Source organism: Drosophila erecta, unplaced genomic scaffold (genome assembly GCF_003286155.1).
Source record: "Drosophila erecta strain 14021-0224.00,06,07 unplaced genomic scaffold, DereRS2 tig00000055-arrow-pilon, whole genome shotgun sequence".
Taxonomy (NCBI): Eukaryota; Metazoa; Arthropoda; class Insecta; order Diptera; family Drosophilidae; genus Drosophila; species Drosophila erecta.
This window is the reverse complement of record NW_020825200.1, coordinates 17270066-17290109: the sequence shown is the minus strand read 5'-3', so window position 1 is coordinate 17290109 and position 20044 is coordinate 17270066. Positions and strand designations below refer to the sequence as shown.

At 47.7% G+C, this 20044-nt stretch overlaps 3 protein-coding genes across 3 annotated transcripts; 2 read left to right on the top strand and 1 right to left on the bottom strand.

Moving 5' to 3' along the window:
- Positions 1-172: 172 nt before the first annotated feature.
- On the bottom strand, positions 173-1226 carry LOC6542855 (TBP-related factor). The gene is made up of 2 exons (XM_001970200.3): positions 966-1226; positions 173-894 (listed from the first exon to the last, which is right to left on the bottom strand). Exons 1-2 carry the CDS (start codon positions 1118-1120, stop codon positions 375-377), a joined length of 675 nt encoding a protein of 224 aa, XP_001970236.1. The 5' UTR covers positions 1121-1226; the 3' UTR covers positions 173-374.
- Positions 1221-2191, top strand: LOC6541614 (mediator of RNA polymerase II transcription subunit 20). The gene has a single exon (XM_001970199.3). The coding sequence runs from the start codon at positions 1340-1342 to the stop codon at positions 2096-2098; it is 759 nt and encodes a 252-aa protein (XP_001970235.1). The 5' UTR covers positions 1221-1339; the 3' UTR covers positions 2099-2191.
- Positions 2192-2507: 316 nt separating this feature from the next.
- Positions 2508-19988, top strand: LOC6542776 (protein purity of essence). Its single transcript, XM_001970198.3, has 13 exons — positions 2508-2729; positions 2919-3013; positions 3151-3563; positions 3885-6051; positions 6116-6643; positions 6701-12680; positions 12734-12938; positions 12996-13688; positions 13751-15414; positions 15480-15962; positions 16055-18005; positions 18062-19658; positions 19720-19988. The coding sequence occupies exons 1-13, from the start codon at positions 2611-2613 to the stop codon at positions 19800-19802; spliced, it is 15978 nt and encodes a 5325-aa protein (XP_001970234.1). The 5' UTR covers positions 2508-2610; the 3' UTR covers positions 19803-19988.
- The last annotated feature ends 56 nt before the right edge of the window (positions 19989-20044 follow it).

Sequence of the window (20044 nt, the reverse complement as noted above, 5' to 3'; positions counted from 1 at the left end):
AAAAATAAAGTTTACCATATTCAGTTTTTATTTGTTGGAATGTTGGAAAAGGTCAGAATTAGTGGATTCGAATGAATTATTTTTTCTACGCTTTGGGTCCAAAAACGTATTGAAGTTTCATTGCATTTAAATTTGTATAAAAATTTTTCATAGTGAGATAAAGGAAAATATATTTCAGTCCACAGAGTAACATGAAATGACTTTCATGTTATATATATTTTGAAATATACAAATTTATTAAGAATTATAAAAGTTAGGGCGTTAAAAGGCCGAAAGAAATCCTATAATTAACATGAATTTACACACGAAAACATAAAAAGGATTATTTGGAATAAAACTAAGCTAACTAAAAACATTTGGATGTGTAAAGCCGACTACGTTTTACGAAAACTTAGTAAAATAGGGGATATCGCCTCCAGGCAGTCCATAATGTCCTTGCGCGACTTGGCGCCCGTAAATACAACCTTTCCATTGACGAAGATCAGGAGAACGATGCGCGGCTTGACCATGCGATAGATGAGGCCTGGAAACATCTCCGGCTCGTAGGAACTGAACTGACCGTGCACGTGGTTGAGGTTTTCCAGGCGGATGGGGAAACGCAGGTCCACGGTAGCCACAATGTTCTGCAGCTTGTACTCCATGAACTTTACGGGGAATCCCAGCTTCTGCAGGATGCGGGCGAACTTTCGGGATCCAATGTCCGCCTCGATTTCGTTTCGGGCACCCGTGCAGATGATCTTGCCCGTTCGGAAGATCAGGGCGGTGCACCTGGGCGAGTGCATCCGCATGATGACGCCCCGGAAGCGCTTGGGCGAGTACTCCGAGTTCCTCGTGCGCGAGTTGATTGCCTTAAGGTCCAGTTCACAGTTCACCGAGAAGGTCGCCACGATATTCCTGCAAGTTATGGATTCATCAATGGATTTATATTCATTTCATGAAGTGCCCCAGAAAATTCGTCAACCAACTGCAATCGAATCTCATGCTGTGCATCCTTGGGCTCCACCAGGGCAACTGGCTGCTGAGGCTGAAGGGCGGCGTGCGGATTGGCGCCAGCGTTGCTGGACGCCGCCACATTATCCCTCTCCCTTTCAGCGTCGGCGACTTTGAAGTGAAATTGCATCGCCAAAAATTATAAACAATTGCACACGCGACGTGGCCAGTGTTTCCCTATTTTATTGCTGAAAAATTTATAGGCCGGCTTGGTATTTTTATTTGGCAGCGGTAAGCGGTAATTTTTCTGATTAGTTAAAAGCCAGCACTGGTCACACTGGACGCTCTTAGCTTGCGAAAATTGTAAACAAAATTAATAAAACTGAAAGCGCACAATATAGTTTAAAGTATGGGAGTAACTGTACTGCAACCTTATCCCTTGCCCGAGGGCAAATCGGGTGCGCACATAATCGATCAGCTAAGCAAGCGTCTGCTCGCACTGGGTGCCACACATGCCGGCCAATTTCTGGTGGACTGCGAAACGTTCATATCGACGCCACAGCCGCACAATGGAGCACCTGGACGCGCCGTTCACGTCCTGCACAACTCCGAGTGTCCCGCCTCCACATTCTCCATCATCGACAACGGCACCGGCAAACAGGTGGCCATTGTCGCCGACAACATCTTCGATCTGCTTATGCTCAAGATGACCAACACCTTCACCTCCAAAAAGCAGACCAAAATCGAGTCCCGTGGCGCTCGTTTTGAGTACGGCGATTTTGTTATCAAACTTGGATCCGTCACCATGATGGAGCACTTCAAGGGCATCCTCATCGAGATCGAGTACAAGTCGTGCGTGATTCTGGCCTACTGCTGGGAGATGATACGCGAGGTGCTCCAGGGATTCCTCGGCATTGCAGTGGGAAAGGACTTCCCATCTTATTTCGCTCCGCAGACAATAATGACGGCAATGGGCCAACAGCAGCTGCATGCCAAGCACAACGACATCTTCGAGCCAATGGACACTGTGAAGCAATATCTGGAGCAGTTCACCAACTACAGAAAGCATGTGGCTCTTATGGGGGGTATGGGCAGTGGGCCGGGTGGCCAACAGGTTGGTCCGAACGTGCATATGTCTCCTTCGGTGGCGGGCCTGCATCGACCCTGATCCGCCGACGTCAAGGTGGAGCCACCAGATGGAACTGAAGCCGATTGAGTTGATTAAGACGAGATATGTATGTAGCTTAACATCAACATAATAAATTTCATCAATAATTAAATAATAATTAAATAAATAATGATTTAAATATTAGGAGTCAATAAATAATAAGTATTATTTGACTCGAATTATTATATTGTATTTTATTATTATATTTAGCATTTGCGGATACATATTGGAAATCATATTTTAAATGATATATAATATTTTCTGAGCTATAAAAATAAACAAATCACTTATATTACCAGTTTTATAGCTTTTTTATATAATTATAATGTTTATTCCCCAATATTTTTTAATTTGTTCTTAAAACATATGATTTACAGCTGATTAGAATGGGGCTTTCAACAGTAATCAAAGCTGTGTGGCATCCCTGGCCGCACGGCATTTACACGTCAACCGAATCTGGCCACACAGTAGGCCGAGTACTTTCGGGCAAATTTACGACAATTTAAACAATAATGTCGGCCCACAGCGGTGGAACGGATTGGAATTCCGTTGTTAAAGCCCTGCTACTGAACCGTACAGGAGCCTTAAATAAAAACGAAGTGGTTAACTTGCTCAAAGCAATCACGCGATGGTAAGTACGGCCCGTCCAGAACTTTTCGCCTGACGAATGGCGCAGTGAAAAATATTTTTGGGTACTACTGCGAGTGCAAAAAGTGACTTGCAAAATTAAATATGGCCGCCCCGGTGACGAAACAACACAAAGCTTTGAAAATTCGACATTTTCGAGAACTAACAGTGTTCTACTCCGTTATTTGTTTAGCGAACATGATTTTTTCGAGGAGGAAAGCAATTTCACGCAGTTTTACACGGCATTTGCGGCACTGGCGGCGGACAAACTTATGCAAATCAAGACAAGTAAGTGCACCCTAATGATTTTTGCCAAAAGAAAACAAAACAAAGAAATGTTTGGCCAAGAATCGAGTGATTCACTTGTGCCATTCGCGTTCCTTACATTCATACATATGTACATATATCATTTTCTGGTTTTACAGTTTGCCAGACGCAGATTTGTCAGCTGCACGATGCAACCGCAGTGCTCATCCGGTTTATTATCTACAGACTGCCCAGGGTGTCCGTCTACGAGACCAAGTGGCTCCTGGGTGCCCTCAAGATGCTCTGCGAGGGTCGGGAGAACCCTACATCCGCGTCGTCGGCCATGTTCGACTACAATGCGGTGGCCAATGTGCTCAAAAGCTGTAAGCATCCCGAGTCCACCACAAAGAGCATCCTGCCCACCAGCAGTTCTTCCGGAAGCGGAGCCAGCAACGACAAGGAGTCGCCCAAGTCGGAGATTAAGCGATCCCGGTCGGACCTGTCTTCGGTCATTCTGCAGCAACTGATTGCTCCCCTAGAACCCGGCAAAATGACTTGGGTTCCACTCAGCGAGGAGGTCACCGACTGCACGGTGAGTAAATAATTGCTTCTCTTGTTTTAAATGCTTCTTTCAGATCGGTTTAATTTGATTTTCGGTGTAAGCTTTAAAGTCATATTCAAGCTATAGAGTAGGTTATACAACTTTCAATGCATATACACTACATAACTTAAACAATAGTGTAAACCTAAAAGCAATATTCAACCTAATGTAAATATTTATCAGACGCGATAAAGTGATGTCGAGTTTTAGCTCAAGCCACATTACCACGTTTAAGACTATAAGCAACCTTATAAGCAAATGAATATATTCTTATAAATAAGAAACGCAATATTAAAAGCGAACTTATTTCAGGAACAAATCCTGGCGGCCAATGTGGAGTACTTCCAGGAGCAAAATGGAGTGGATACCCTACTGGATGTCTGTGTTAGCCTGCCCATACTAAATCGATACCGATCCAAATATATGGAGACCATCAACGGCAGCAAACCGCTTTATTTGCCTCTAACCCAAGTGGAGGCCACTGCAGTGAAATCGAGCATGAATCACATGCTTACTGATCTCACCATTCTGAGTCAGGCCCAAGCCTTGATCGAGATGCAACCACTGATTCCCAGTAGGATTGCACGACTCTCAATGTGTGGCATTGCTGCATTGTACAACGCTGTGTTGACTTCAATAGCCAGCAGTGTTCTCGGTATGACCCAGGCCAGCAGCTCTCAGAAACAGACTGCATCCACTAGTCAAGGAAGCGGAGGAGGAGGTTCTAGTGGTGGGCAATTAAACAAAGACCACGACGACTTTGAGGATCAGGCCTGTAGCATAGTAAACAAGGCTTTAGAGATCTACTCCAATATTGGTGACATGTTCAAGGCTTCGGCCAGGATCCATGTGTATCAGAATCATCTCTGCTATGGCAGCTGGCTGCTTATTAGCGGTATACAAGGAGCAATGGGCGCCTCTGGAAGTGGTGGGTCTAGCTCGGAGGCAGCATCCAAATCGGCAGCAAAAGCAACCAAATCTGGAAGTGAGGCTGGAACCGCACCTACTACACCTATTGCCAGAGTCAATCTTTTCAAGGTTCAGCAAGGATTTGGAGAACTCAATGCAGCTATTGCCAACCACAGCATTAAACTGCTATCAGAGCTAATCGAAGATCTGAAGATTGAATCCGCATGCGGACAGAGTCTCGAATCCACAGAACTACCGGAGCCGGCACAGTTCGATATTTTGCAAAACTACAGTTCGCTGGAGAGGATTGTACGCGTGCTAAATACAGCCACTCTGCACCAACTTTTCACTTTTCTGGCCACTGTGGCTTATCGCAAGGCCTGCACCTTAAGACGCGCTTCCGCCAAGGACCGCACGGAATGCGAACCCATCAGCTACTCAGATTCTACAACTTATTTTAACGATTCCCTCTCCTGTTCTGACAACTCCGAGGAGGACGACAGTGAGAGTTACCTGGGGCACTGGTTTAAGGAAACTCTTTCTCCAGAAACCCATGACGATAATGCAAATACATCCACACAAGAGCGTGGGGACCAGAAGAGCGCCCTTGTCCCCAAGCTAGATGAGCCACATGAATATTTAGACTTGGCCGCAGACATATTCTGTTTTCTGGATCAATTTTTGGCCAATCGACATGTCTACATGCAGCGCTATGTAAAGGCCGGAGTCAGTGATCAGCAAATGCTGTTAATGGCAAATATAATTAAAGATTTCGATCGTGACGTGATGCGAAATGAGAGCGACCAGGGGTCGGGAAATGCTCCTGCTGCTAGTGCAGGACCAGGAACCTCTACAGGTGCATCTACCAAGTGGCAGACCTCGATGATTCGATTTTCGGGAGCTGCAGGCCGCTATATTCACAATTTGATTTCCACTTCATTGCTCTCCGAACAATTGCAGTCGAATCTGCTGCAGCACTTGTCCATATCGCCATGGTCTACTGATACAAACACCTGGCCTCTGCAAGTGTATCCAAGTACCCTGTCCGTGCTTGTGCAAATCCTTTTGCTGAAGCCGACACAAGAGAAGGAAGCCGCCTGCCTGTCCGTGTGGCACCGCCTTATCAACACCTTGGTGGAAGGAGTTTGCTCTTGGACTGCCGCCAGTGATTCAGACTATGAAGACCTAAACATTGAGCACGCCCAACTGCTGCTTTTCCTATTTCACTCGCTAAATCTAATGCAAAAGAAATCCATTCTGCTCCTAACGGCTGGCGGTGTTATCCGTTGTGCAGAAGTTTGTCGTGGAATCAGCGGGGATAGACCCGTAAAAAACAGCCAAATGATGCTGCTGTCCCGCTTGCTTCTGTTTTTGGAGTATCTTATGAAGCACTTGTACAATGCGCCTCCGGAATTGCTAGACCAGGTGCGCTGGAATCTTTTTAGTGTGAGCAGCATGCCGGAGAACCAAAAGGTTACGGATCTGTTCAACAGCCGCACCAAACTGAATTCCTATTGCCGCCAAGATATTGAGGAAAAATTCCGAAAGTCGGCCGGCGAATATGGCTCATGTAAGTGAGAATATAACCTTGAATCCCAGCGCTACTCTACTATCTCGAACATCTTGTTTTACAGCAATTCGCCCAACTTTTTACTCTCTGGTAATGGGTGATCCCGAGAAAAACTACTGGGTTCAGGAATTTAAGCTAGATGGTTTAGCCTGGAACTTCATTCTCTGCACACCAGATAAGCTTAAGTATCCACTGCTGGTGGATGCTTTGACAGACATTCTTTCCATCACCGACATGTCGATGTATTCCAAGGAAAAGGAAAAGGAAGCGAGCATGCACAATCTTTGCGCGATGCAGTATTGCTTTACGATTGCATGGAAGCTGATTTTGGGTTTGCCACCCTCTACATCTCACGTAGAGTCGCTGAAGGTAGACCGACCACCCAATCTGCACTCACTGATCTGGGGTATACGGCTACCTCTGGCCAGTTCCCACTACCTAGTAGTTAGCAGTCTAATCAAGCAGGGAATGTATACCCAATACGCTGAGACGTTGTGGAGTCAAGTGGGCGATATAGCTGCCGATATAAAATATAGTCTCAAACAAACGATTCTTGGTGTGGAAGCGTTCAATAGTCAAATGAATGGAAACGGTAAGTACTAAAAGCCATAATAAAACCAAAAATCTATTGAAAATATTCAATCTGCAGGAACTCCCCGCCTCTCCGATCTCATCCTTTTTGATTCTTTGGTCGCCCACATGCAGGCGGTGGCCTGGGCAAACAAGGAGGGCTACAAGTGGCCGCGAAAAGAGAGCGAAGATGCCTCTGGCGAGCAGTCCTCCGCGGGTACCTCTTTAACTTCATCGTCAAACGATCCGGAACTGTATTCTTCGAATGAGTCAATTGATGATCAAAAATTAAAGCAAGAAGAGGATGGTAAGCTTCCGAGCGATCTGCAGAAGTATAACCAACTTGTAAACGAGCTTATAGTAAAGCTTATGAATTCGTACCGATTGCTTTCGGTGATCGTGCGTGGCCAGATGCTGAAGCAGTTGTCGAGCTCAACACCGGAGAAGGCATTGAATTTGATTGTGCCCGTTGTAAGCGACAAGCCAGCAATTATGTTGGAACTACATGCAGCTTTTCTAAAACTTCTGCCCAACGAGGACAAACAACTTATAGCAAACGAGTGGCCGAAGTGCCTAATGGTCAATGATTCCGCATTCGATGGCAAGCAACATCCGGTGGAACCATATACCTTGAACGTAATAGATGCTCACATTACAGAGCTGACACGAGGATCCAATTACTCTACCCTGCACACCCTGAAGCACTGCTTAAAGTCTATCCTGCATATGCTTGAATTATTGCTGCCGCATTCCACCGGGAACACAGAAGTTGAGGCTCAGCTAAAGCATTTGCTTATCGCCTCAATGCTGGACATGCGAACTGACTACTTGCAAGGTCAAAGCGAGCAGTGTCTGCGGGAGATCCTCAGTGGTTACACCCTAGACGCTCAAAAGCTGCTGCTTTATGAGCACATGATTGAATATTGCTATCGCATGCTCAATGATTTTGCTGCCGATCTTCGTCAGTCCCAGGCTGCGGGGCCTAGTGGCGCAGCTACTCTTGACCAGGATCGTGCTATGTTTAACGAGTCCATGCTGTTTGCCGTGCTTAAAACTATGATCAAAATGCTGGAAAAGCCCGTGGCAGTTCAAGCCATGCACCAGTTTTTCAAAGATCAGCGCTCTGGGAGTCTTACCACACTTTTGCTCTCGTTCACCGGCACCAGTCTGCCTGTCAGTTATGCACGTAAGATGCTGCAGTTTGTCAACCGGCTTTTCCAGCAATCCTTACAAGCGGATTCAAATTTCCAGCATGAAGATCTCGTTGAGTGTTTCTCGGAACTGGCCACAGTTGACATAGCTCGTTTAAAGCAATGGTTGGCCCACATTATCTACGGCCCTAATGTGAGTACCGATGTAAGCACCTCCGAGGCATTAGACACCACCTGCCGGATGCTCACCAGCATTTTGCAGCCGTCGAGTAGCTCTAGCAGCAATGCTCAGACTCCAACGAATATGGCCACCGTTTCGGCTATGCCAAGTATCTCAGACCAGTTGGATCCAATGGAAATTGAGTACGATTGCGGAACTGCAGCGGGAGGCGGAGACAGTGTTCCAGGAGCGGGAGGAGCTGCAGTCAATACCTCTCAGATTCTGAGTTTGTGGCAGGCTGCTCAACCAAATCCGTCAGAAGAATCTTCACAGGCCTGCGACCACACTGGTAGCGAACGAAATGGCGCACTGCTGTTAAGCTTCGTGAAATCATTGGTGAAAGATCAAAACAAGGCATCGCAGATAGCTCCCCCACTGTTTCAAGCTTTGCTTCAGCTCGGACAAACGCTAATTTCACCACCCCAAGAAGGCTGCGATTTTGCGGATGTACTCCAAATAATGATTACTCTAGCTGACGCCAGTCCAGCTCGCGGACATGTCGCCTTATTTAATACCACTCTCCTTTGGCTGGAACTGGCAAAATTGCAATTACCGGACAAACATCTGAAACATGCTGAGAACGTAAGTGCCCAGCTGCGCTATCTAAGCGAACTTCTTCAGAGCATTGGCTTCCGAGGCAGTAGGCAACATATGCCGCCGTGGGATGATGAGCTACAGACCGATATCGATGAGCTCTACGACGAGCTAGCCGAGGAAGGCGAACAAGACTCGCTGCTTGACGACTCCGACGAGGACACGCTGAACAACAAGCTGTGTACCTTCTCGCAGACACAAAAGGAGTTTATGAACCAACACTGGTATCACTGTCATACCTGCAACATGATCAACACAGTTGGCGTCTGTTCCGTGTGCGCCAGAGTTTGCCATAAGGGACATGATGTGAGTTACGCCAAATATGGAAATTTCTTCTGTGACTGCGGAGCCAAGGAGGACGGATCGTGTCAGGCGTTGAGTAGGCGTATTGGTAGCAGTGAGGTCAGAGATTCAGCTGGAATTGGCAGCTACCTACCGTCCCACATGAGCTTACTTGCTGGAAAGAAGAGGAGCAGCCCACCAGCTAGCCAGCCGGTACTTACGCGAAAGGATTCATTGACTAACGAGCGGATCGCAGTGCTTACCAAGCTGTTGGAACCTTATAGAGAGACTCTCCAGCACCAGGATCAATGGCTGCTGGTCGTAAGATGCATCCTAGAGTATTTTGACGTGTTGCTTCCATCAATAAACGAAAACTGCACGCTGTACTCTATTGTCGGCTGCCACAAGAGAGCAACTGCGGCCTTGGAGAGACTCCACCAGCTTGAACAGAGTTTCCAAGTGACTGATCAACTAATGTTTGCCACTTTAGGCTCACAGGAGGGAGCTTTTGAGAATGTTCGAATGAACTATTCCGGCGACCAGGGTCAGACTATAAAGCACCTTATATCATCTGGAGTTGTCCGCCGTGTTGCATTCTGCTGCTTGTCCTCCCCACATGGACGTCGTCAACAATTGGCTGTATCCCATGAGAAGGGCAAGGTGACCATTCTTCAGCTCTCGGCACTGTTAAAACAGGCAGATGCCTCCAAGAGAAAGTTGACTTTAACGCAATTGAGTTCTGCACCCATTGCCTGCACGGTTCTCTCCCTAGCTGCCAATCCGTGCAATGAGGATTGCCTTGCAGTTTGCGGCTTAAAAGAGTGTCACGTGCTCACCTTCTCAAGCAGTGGCAGTACTAACGAACATATAGTAGTGAGCCCCCAACTAGAAAACGGAAACTACATTAAGAAAGCTGTGTGGTTACCTGGCTCACAGACTCTTCTCGCCATTGTGACTTCCGATTATGTAAAGATTTACGATTTGGCAGTGGATACATATAGCCCGAAGTACTATTACCTAGTGGCCGTTGGCAAAATTAGAGATTGCACGTTTATGTACCAGGATGGCAACTACTACATGCTTAGCTTTGCAAGCAGCGGATACATCTATACTCAACAGTTGGATCAACAGAGTCTAGCGGTCCATGGAGATTTCTATGTAACAAACACTTTGGAGCTGAGTCACCAACATATTAAGGATATAAGCGGTCAAGTCGGAGGCGGCGGAGTATCTATCTACTATTCTCATACCCTACAACTGCTCTTCTACAGTTTCTCTTCCGGAAGAAGCTTCTTTTCACCACTCACCAATGTTAATGAAGGCGTGAAGGGTATATACCACCTGGACACCAACTCGGCTAGTAAGTCAGCTTCGAAGGGGCCACTGCAGCCTCTTGTACAGTGGACAGAGGTTACAGGACACCCAGGATTGGTTTACGCCAGCATGCAAACATCGAATAACCCGATTATATTGATGATAACCCCTGAACGGATTTACCTGCAAGAGATAAAGGCACAATCGGCCAAGTCGCGAATCATGGATGTGGTAGGCATTCGTCATGCCGTGGCCGGAGTGGAAAAAACTACGCTTTTGCTGCTCTGCGAGGATGGAAGCTTGAGGATCTTCTCCGCTCAACCAGAATACACCAGCTTCTGGTTATCGCCACAGGTTCAGCCATTTGGTAATCAGTTATACTCGTCAACCTTGATGGCTAAGGGAGGATCTAGTTCGACTTCAAAGTCCAAATCTAATACAACATCTGGAAAGTTGAGCAGCAGGAAGGCAAGTCAGCAGCAGAAGCAACTCACTGCTGGAGGTCAGCCCGTTTTCCCAATTGACTTCTTCGAGCACTGCAACATGCTAGCCGATGTGGAATTCGGAGGCAATGATCTGCTCCAGATTTACAACAAACAGAAACTAAAGACGCGTCTTTTCTCAACGGGAATGTTTGTGGCCAGCACCCGAACGAATGGCTTTACTCTGGAGGTGATCAACAACGATCTCAATGTTGTAATCGTGGGAATAAGAGTGTTAATCGGAACTCAGGATGTACAGCGTGCTCCCCAATCTGTGACTATTCTAGGACGAACAATTCCCACACCGGTTAGAAGGGCACGCTGGTTCGATATCCCTCTGACCCGGGAAGAAATGCTCCAGTCAGACAAGCTATTGAAAGTCGTGTTTGCCAAAGCTCCGGATCCGGAGCATGTGACATTACTGGATTGCATTGAAGTGTATGGAAAATCTAAAGAGCTGGTAGGCTGGCCCGACGAAAGCGAGGATATTACTGTCCCAGGATCCAGTGCGCCAGCAGTATCTTCCTCCCAGGCAAGTAGCGCTAGCTTTGGAGAAGGATTCAACTGCATTACTCAGCTAGATCGAATGGTTAATAACCTTTTGGAAGTGATGGATTGTGCGCTGCACTTGTTGGGATCTGGAGTACCTGCTTCTATGCGCCAAAAGGCAGTTAAGACAGCGAGTGCCCTGTTGCTACTGCCCACGCCCAATCCTGTTCAGACCCAGGCCCGCTACGTCCTGGCCACTCTATATGGAACTAGGGCAGCGTACCACAACTACAAGGATGGAGTGCTTCTTCAGTTTGTACATGGAGAACTACAGCTTATGCAGCCAAAGCTCGAAAAACTTGAGTCTTTACGGGAGATCGACCCTGAGGCTTTCTACCGCCTAATTCTCCTGGTCCGTGGCATTGCCAACGCACGTCCACAATCGCTAGCGAAGATCTGCGCGGAGAACAACTACGATATTGTTCCAACCCTCATGGGATTTGTCTTGGAGTTGCATAAGGTTACGCCGGCGCTAGACGAACCCATGAATATTGTGAAGCGAGGCTTGTGCCAGGCGGAAACAATTGTCCACTGCCTGGTAGAGATTATGTACGGGTTTGCCTTGGCCGATTCAGGACAGGTTGGTCGCATGACCAAGTACTTCATCGATTTGCTGAAGCATGATGCTAGTGTGATTAGTCACAGCGCCAAAGAGGCCCTGATCCTATTACTTAGTCCAAGATTAAAGCGCAGAAAGGTGGCTATAGTTACTCCCCCAGCATGTTTGACTCCGACTCCGTCTACGTCCGCCATGCAAGCACTGCAAGCAGTGGCAGGCTCTGCTGCAAGTGATATCATTGAGGAAGCAGCTGCCGTTGCTGTTGATGCTGCAGTCGGAGGTGGATTACCGGAACCGAATGCAGACGCAGAAGGTGCTGCAGTGGGTGTAGGAGGAGTCGGTCAGCAGCAGATGCTCAATCTAGAGGCATTCATGGGTGGCGGTTTCCCTCGCTTACTCGGCCTACCCGAAGATGCCGACGATGAGGCCATCATGGATATTGCCATCGCTTTGAGTCTTCAACAGCACGGTGGCGATGCAAACGCTTTGCAGTCTCTTCAGCAAGGATTGGCCAATCTTCAGGGAATCCGTCAAGCTACGGCCATGGCAGCAGCGGTGAACGTAACTGCTAATGTCTCCCTAGGTGGATCTGATGATGAAGGTTCAAATGTGGCAACCGATGGATCGACATTGCGTACTTCGCCTGCAGAACCTGCTGGCAGCGGTGGATCAGAGAGTGGAGGCAGCGGAGTAGAGAGTATTGGTGGAACGTCCGCCAGAAGCAGCAACTTTGGCGACCATGCGAATGCTTCGCCGCCGCGTCAGGGTTCCACCAAGGACGATCAAGAACAGCCAGGTCCCAGTGGCGTTTCTGGCTCCGGTGGTGGTGCTGTTTTGAGTGCCATGAGCAGCAGTGAGGATAATGAAATAAACGAGGACGATAAGCTCAGCAAGCTACATGACCTCAGGTAAGTGCCAAACTCAATCTATTTGATTTTTCTATAACAGAATTTTTATGTAGAATTGCTGTGCTGGAGAGCATTATCCAACATCTAGGAACATTCGACTTGTGCAATGGCTTGCAGGCAATCCCACTGATTCAGGTTATACTCATGTTGACTACCGATCTCAATGGCAACAATGAACGGGACCAGCAAGTGCTCCAGGATCTGCTTACTGCTCTAGTGGACTATGTGGAAATTGGAAAGCGTGGAGCTGCCTCAAGGGTAGATAAAAGAGAGATTATAATATATAAAAAGTATACCTAAACATTTAAATTGCAGATGGAAACCAAGTGTCCTGGCAATGAGGTGCGCCTGGCATTACTTTCTCTGTTCGGAGTTATGATGGGTAAAACTAAGTCTAAGCAGACTGGAACAACATCGCCGCCGCATCAGTTTAAGGACAATAGTTCCTTTGTGGCCAGTACGACAGCAAACATTCTCAGTAAGAGTGGAGCATTCGTTTACGCCCTGGAAGCACTAAACACGCTTCTGGTGCACTGGAAGAATGTGCTAGGAGATCCTTATGCAGCCGGCGGCGGATTAGCGTCACAGTCGGCACAAGCCAGCGGTGGAGCTTCAGGTCCCGGAGTTCAGCTACTGAAACCCATTAAACATGGTCCCAAGCCTGACATATCAATACTTATACCTCACAACTATCTGAAAAACTACCCGGATATTTTCGAGTCCTACGATGGACTTCTTACTGAAATTATTGTGCGATTGCCTTATCAGATTCTTCGCTTAAGTAGCGCCCATCCGGATAATTACGATAGTGGATTCTGCGAAGCCATGACCTTTACACTTTGTGAGTACATGATGCTAAACCTGAACACCCTGCTTCGCCGGCAAGTACGAAAACTGCTCATGTACATTTGCGGCAGCAAAGAAAAGTTCCGAATGTATCGCGACGGTCACTCCCTCGACGCTCATTTCAGGGTGGTCAAACGGGTGTGCAACATTGTCAGCAGTAAGGTGAGTTGGGATACTTTAATTATTTTCTACGATATTAAAGGTCTTTTATTTTTTACAATCAGACTGGTGCTCCCTATAACGCCAATCCGCCAATGCTTTCCTACGATGCACTGGTGGAGCTGACGGAACACCTACGTACTTGCCAGGAGATTAGCCAAATGCGCACCGGCAACTGGCAGAAGTTCTGCGTCGTCCATGAAGACGCATTGGCCATGCTGATGGAAATAGCCTGTTACCAGTTGGATGATGGCGTGTCGCCTATTATTATACAATTGCTGCAGGCGGCCGTTTGCAACTTACCCGCTCCTAGTGGATCTAAGCAGGCACAGCCACAGCCATCGACCTCGTCTTCTTCCGGAAAACTTCGAACCGACCGGGAGAAGAGCGAGGATACAGACGCCTACTACTCCAAGTTCGATCCTGCCCAGTGTGGTACTTTTGTACACCAGATCTTCAGATACGCATGCGATGCGCTGATAATCAGGTTTGTCAGGATCTTCCTGTTGGAGAACAACATTAGTCAGCTGAGATGGCAGGCCCACTCATTTATGACCGGACTCTTTGAGCATGCCAATGAACGGCAGCGGGAGAAACTTCTCAACATCTTTTGGAACCTATGGCCACTGGTGCCCACTTATGGCCGGAGGACAGCGCAGTTTGTGGACCTATTGGGATATCTAACACTAAGTACCAGAAGTATAACAGAGCGGCTGCCAGAGTTTGTTTCCCGCGCTGTGGATGTTCTTAGGCAACAGAACGAGCTGCTATGCAAGCATCCAAATGCCCCAATATACACCACCTTGGAGTCCATTCTTCAAGTAAATGGTTACTACCTCGAATCGGAGCCTTGTTTAGTGTGCAACAATCCAGAGGTGCCGATGGCTAATATAAAGTTGCCATCAATCAAATCAGACTCAAAGTACACCACAACCACAATGATTTACAAGCTAGTCCAATGCCATACTATCTCCAAGTTGATCGTGAGGATTGCCGACTTAAAGCGGACAAAGATGGTGAGGACCATCAATGTTTACTACAACAACCGCAGTGTCCAGGCGGTAGTGGAGCTAAAGAATCGCCCAGCTCTGTGGCACAAAGCCCGCTCAGTATCCCTGCAATCGGCACAAACCGAACTGAAGATCGATTTTCCACTACCGATCACCGCTTGCAATTTGATGATCGAGTTTGCCGATTTCTTTGAAACTGTAAGTGGGTCCAGTGAGAATTTACAATGCCCACGATGTAGTGCAGCAGTGCCGGCATATCCGGGAGTCTGCGGAAATTGCGGTGAGAACGTGTTCCAATGCCACAAATGTCGAGCTATTAACTACGATGAGAAGGACCCATTCCTGTGCCACTCATGTGGCTTCTGCAAGTATGCCAAATTTGATTTCAGCATGTACGCCCGAGTTTGTTGCGCTGTTGATCCCATAGAATCAGCGGAGGATCGGGTTAAGACCGTTTCGCTGATTCACAGCTCCCTGGAACGCGCCGATAGAATTTACCGTCAGTTGCTGACCAACAAGCAAATGCTGGAGCTTCTTATTCAAAAGGTAGCCGAGCACCGTAGCAGTGACCGAATGGTGGAGGACAACATGGCCAGCGTGCACAGCACATCTCAGGTGAACAAGATTATACAGCTGCTCGCCCAAAAATACTGTGTGGAATCGCGCACCAGTTTTGAGGAGCTAAGCAAAATCGTTCAGAAGGTCAAGGCATGTCGAAGGTACTATCACTGAATTTGAGTCATAAATTTCGCAAATAATAATTTGAATTGATTTTACTTTTTAGCGAACTAGTGGCCTACGATCGTCAACAGCAGGACCAGCCACCGGTTAATCCCGGCTCGACAACCGGTGCCGAGAATCCAACCACAAATCGCTGTTACGGCTGTGCATTGGCATCTACCGAGCAGTGTCTGACGCTTCTCCGAGCCATGGCTTACAATTACGATTGTCGCGTGGGCTTGTATAGTCAGGGACTCGTCAGTGAGCTGGCTGAGCACAACCTGCGACGGGGCACTCCCCAAATTCAGGAGGAAGTGCGCAACCTGCTGGTTGTACTGACTAAGGATAATGCCGAGGCATGCATGCATCTGTTGCAGTTGGTGACTACAAGGGTAAAGAATGCTCTAATGGGATCGATTCCTCTGATAAGTTTAGAGGCAGCTGTGCACCAAGAAATGACACTACTGGAGGTGCTCTTGGGCCAGGACGACCTTTGTTGGGAATACAAGTTAAAGGTCATCTTCGAGCTGTTTATTAGCAACTGCCGGTAAGTTTTTTTCTATAAAATGCCGTGAATAATTAATTAGAATATAATATAAATATGATGCAATTTAAATGGACTTCGAATTCTTTCTACAGGTTGCCTCGTGGTCCGGTAACAGCAGTACTGCACCCCTGCCTTCGCATCATGCAGAATCTCATCTGCCCGGTGTTGCCAAGCAGTAAGCCCAATCAGAAATTGGCCACTACAGATTTATGTAGTATGAAGATGCTAGAGGGCAACACGGTGGACTATAGGGCCTGGCTGAACTCAGATCGAAATCATGAATACGCAGCGTGGAGCAAGCGGATGCCTTCAAATAGCCAGGCTAAGCAAAAGAGCGCCAAGGATCAGACCGCTACAGGAGCGGTATCAGGCGGATCAACTGTATCAGAAGCACCGCCGAAGAGCAAACGAGAGGTGCGAGCCGCCTTCCTTAGCGAAAAGTATGGAAAACGCTGGCGGGAAAGGGTGCTGGACAAGCAACGAGTTATAAGGCCTCTTGTTTTTAATGCCAAGTGGATACAACCGTTGCTATTTAATGCAAACTCCAGATTCGGGCGCCAGCTGGCCTGCTCCTTGCTGAGTAGCTTGAGCAGGACCAACGAACGAAGGCAACAAGCTCTAAACATGCTGACGTCGTTCCTGAAACATGTAGGCGAAGCAGGCGAGGCCAGTGCAGAGTACTTAATGTTGTACAAGAGCATGGCCACAGAACAACCCTGGCTGCAGTATTTGGTCCTAAAAGGAGTATTAAGTCAAATCTCACAGCTTCTGGCTATTGAAATAAGCAAGGTGCACCGCATGGAGGAGCACTCGCTTTCTTCAGACTTATCCTTGGGATATGCTCTGCGCCAGTATGTGGAATTGTTGTGGTTACTCCTGGAGTGTCCAAATATTCGCAGAACCTACAAGACTCGCATGCTTGGGCCAGTCCTGGAAAGCTATCTTGCTCTAAGAAGCTTAGTGGTGCAGCGTACGCGACTTATCGACGACGCCCAGGAGAAGCTGTTAGATATGCTAGAGGATATGACCAGCGGAACCGAGGAGGAGACACGTGCTTTTATGGAAATCCTTATTGACACCGTGGAGAAGACCCGCATGAATGACATCAAAACACCGGTGTTTATATTTGAGCGGTTATACTCCATTATTCATCCCGAAGAACACGATGAAAGCGAGTTCTATATGACGTTAGAGAAAGATCCCCAGCAGGAGGACTTTCTGCAAGGCCGCATGCTGGGTAATCCTTATCCCTCGAGTGAAATGGGATTGGGCCCACTGATGCGGGATGTGAAAAATAAGATTTGTACGGATTGTGAACTCATCGCCCTGTTGGAAGATGATAACGGCATGGAATTGCTGGTCAACAATAAGATAATTAGCTTGGATCTGCCCGTCAAGGATGTGTACAAAAAGGTTTGGTTAGCTGAGGGAGGCGACCGCGATGCCATGAGAATTGTTTATCGTATGCGCGGCCTTCTGGGAGACGCCACAGAGGAATTTGTGGAAACGCTGAACAACAAAAGCCAGGAGCAGGTGGACACCGAACAGCTGTATCGCATGGCCAATGTGCTTGCTGATTGCAACGGCCTGCGCGTAATGTTGGACAGGATTGGCAGCCTGCAGCGCATTTCGCGCAACCGAGAACTTATCCAGGTACTGCTAAAGCTTTTCCTCATTTGCGTGAAAGTGCGCCGTTGCCAAGAGGTGCTTTGCCAGCCCGAGATTGGAGCCATCAACACGCTGCTCAAGGTGCTTCAAATGTGTCTGCAGTCGGAGAACGATTCGATTCAGTCGGCGGTCACCGAGCAGTTATTGGAGATAATGGAAACGATACTATCGAAGGCGGCCAGCGATACGTTGGATTCGTTCCTGCAGTTCTCCCTAACATTCGGTGGACCGGAGTATGTGAGCGCCCTAATATCGTGCACAGACTGCCCCAACGTTAGAAACAATCCTTCGGTGTTGCGCCATCTTATTCGCGTCCTGGCCGCTTTGGTTTATGGCAATGAGGTGAAGATGGCTCTACTTTGCGAGCATTTTAAGGTAAGAGGTTACATCTCTATTCTATGTATAAATATTCATTTATTTTCCTCTTCCAGGACACTTTAAACTTTAAACGCTTTGACAACGAGCGCACACCTGAAGAAGAGTTCAAGCTGGAACTCTTCTGCGTGCTCACTAACCAAATTGAGCACAACTGCATTGGCGGCACTCTGAAGGACTACATAGTAAGTCTAGGCATCGTGGAGCGATCGCTTGCCTACATCACCGAGCACGCACCTTGTGTCAAACCCACTCTCCTGCGAACCGACTCCGATGAGCTGAAAGAATTCATTTCGCGACCAAGCTTAAAGTATATTCTTCGCTTCCTCACCGGCCTCTCAAACCATCATGAGGCAACTCAGGTGGCTATTAGCAAGGACATTATACCCATTATTCATCGCCTGGAACAAGTATCCAGCGATGAACATGTGGGCAGTCTGGCCGAGAACCTGCTGGAAGCGCTCTCCACGGACTCGGCCACAGCGGCGAGGGTGCAACAAGTGCGTGACTTCACCAGGGCAGAGAAGAAGCGGCTGGCTATGGCTACGCGAGAAAAACAGCTGGACGCGTTGGGAATGCGCACAAACGAAAAGGGCCAGGTGACTGCCAAGGGCTCCATTCTGCAAAAGATCGAAAAACTGCGCGACGAAACGGGACTGACTTGCTTCATTTGTCGCGAGGGATACGCCTGCCAGCCAGACAAGGTGCTTGGTATCTACACCTTCACCAAACGCTGCAACGTCGAGGAGTTCGAGCTTAAGTCGAGGAAAACAATTGGCTACACCACCGTTACACACTTTAATGTGGTCCACGTAGACTGCCACACATCAGCCATAAGATTGACGCGTGGCAGGGATGAATGGGAGCGGGCTAGTTTGCAGAATGCCAACACTAGATGTAATGGACTGCTGCCTCTTTGGGGACCCGCCGTTGGAGAGGCGGCCTTCTCCGCTTGCATGACCCGCCACAGCAGTTATATGCAGGAGAGTACCCAGCGCTGTGACATCTCCTACACAAGCAGTGTGCATGACTTGAAGCTGCTGTTGGTTCGGTTTGCCTGGGAACGCAGCTTCCACGACGATGCCGGCGGAGGAGGTCCGCAATCGAACATGCACTTTGTACCCTACCTGCTCTTCTACTCAGTCTATCTGCTGCTTTCCTCGCGATCAGCGGCAAGGGATAGCAAGACTCTGCTGACATATTTGCAGGCCCCGCCCAGCGAGAAGTGGTTGGAATGCGGATACGAAGTGGATGGTCCGCTGTTTATGGCAACTATTTCGCTCTCACTGCACAGTCGGGAGCTATGGAATAAGCATAAGCTGGCTCATATGAAGAGGATGATTGCAGTGGCACAGTCTCGCCACGTCTCACCGGCCGTGCTGTGCAAGGCGCTGTTGGCGCCGACAGATCGTCAGGTCAAGACGTACAGTGTGTACAAGCCCTTCCTTATGATGTGGGCACTGGTGGACTTGATCTACAACAACCTGTTTAAGACGGTGAGCACGCCCAAGGAGGAGGATTGGCCGATTTCTCTGTTCGACTACCTTCGGAAGAATGATGAGGCTTTGCTCAAGTCCACGGACAGCATCCTCCAGACCCTGACGGAGGAGTTCCTGCCGTGCACTTCCTTTGCAGAGTTCTGTGATGTGGCAGGTGAGTCTCCTTAGCCGCTCTATTTAAATATCGCCATTAAATTATTTGCTGTGGTCCTTAGGTCTCCTGCATCTCATCGAGCAGCCGGACAGCTTCATCGAAGAAATCCTCGCTGCGCTGCCTTCAACATCAAGCTCTAGTTAAAATGCAATCGTTGTTTCTGACCAACTAAAGCGTAGAACACTAAGCGACTTCTTGCTTATATATAAACATACAGCATAAATTTATATTTATCACATACTAAATATTTAATCAATAAAATTATTCGTTTGCACAATGAATTTAGGCCTTTGTTTGTTTTGGGCTGAGAATTAAAGCCAAAGTCAGTTTATATATCATATCTTCTTTATTGCAAAAAAACAAATAAAAATATTAAATAAAATAGG

Excerpts from the sequence above, each read along its gene's own strand:
- LOC6542855 (XM_001970200.3), bottom strand. The coding sequence starts at position 1,120 with ATGCAATTTCACTTCAAAGTCGCCGACGCTGAAAGGGAGAGGGATAAT. Across the intron at positions 895-965 it reads CAGCATGAGATTCGATTGCA|GAATATCGTGGCGACCTTCT; the intron begins GTTGGTTGACGA and ends CATAACTTGCAG.
- LOC6541614 (XM_001970199.3), top strand. The coding sequence starts at position 1,340 with ATGGGAGTAACTGTACTGCAACCTTATCCCTTGCCCGAGGGCAAATCG.
- LOC6542776 (XM_001970198.3), top strand. The coding sequence starts at position 2,611 with ATGTCGGCCCACAGCGGTGGAACGGATTGGAATTCCGTTGTTAAAGCC. Across the intron at positions 12,681-12,733 it reads AGCAAGCTACATGACCTCAG|AATTGCTGTGCTGGAGAGCA; the intron begins GTAAGTGCCAAA and ends ATTTTTATGTAG. Across the intron at positions 18,006-18,061 it reads TACTTTGCGAGCATTTTAAG|GACACTTTAAACTTTAAACG; the intron begins GTAAGAGGTTAC and ends TTCCTCTTCCAG.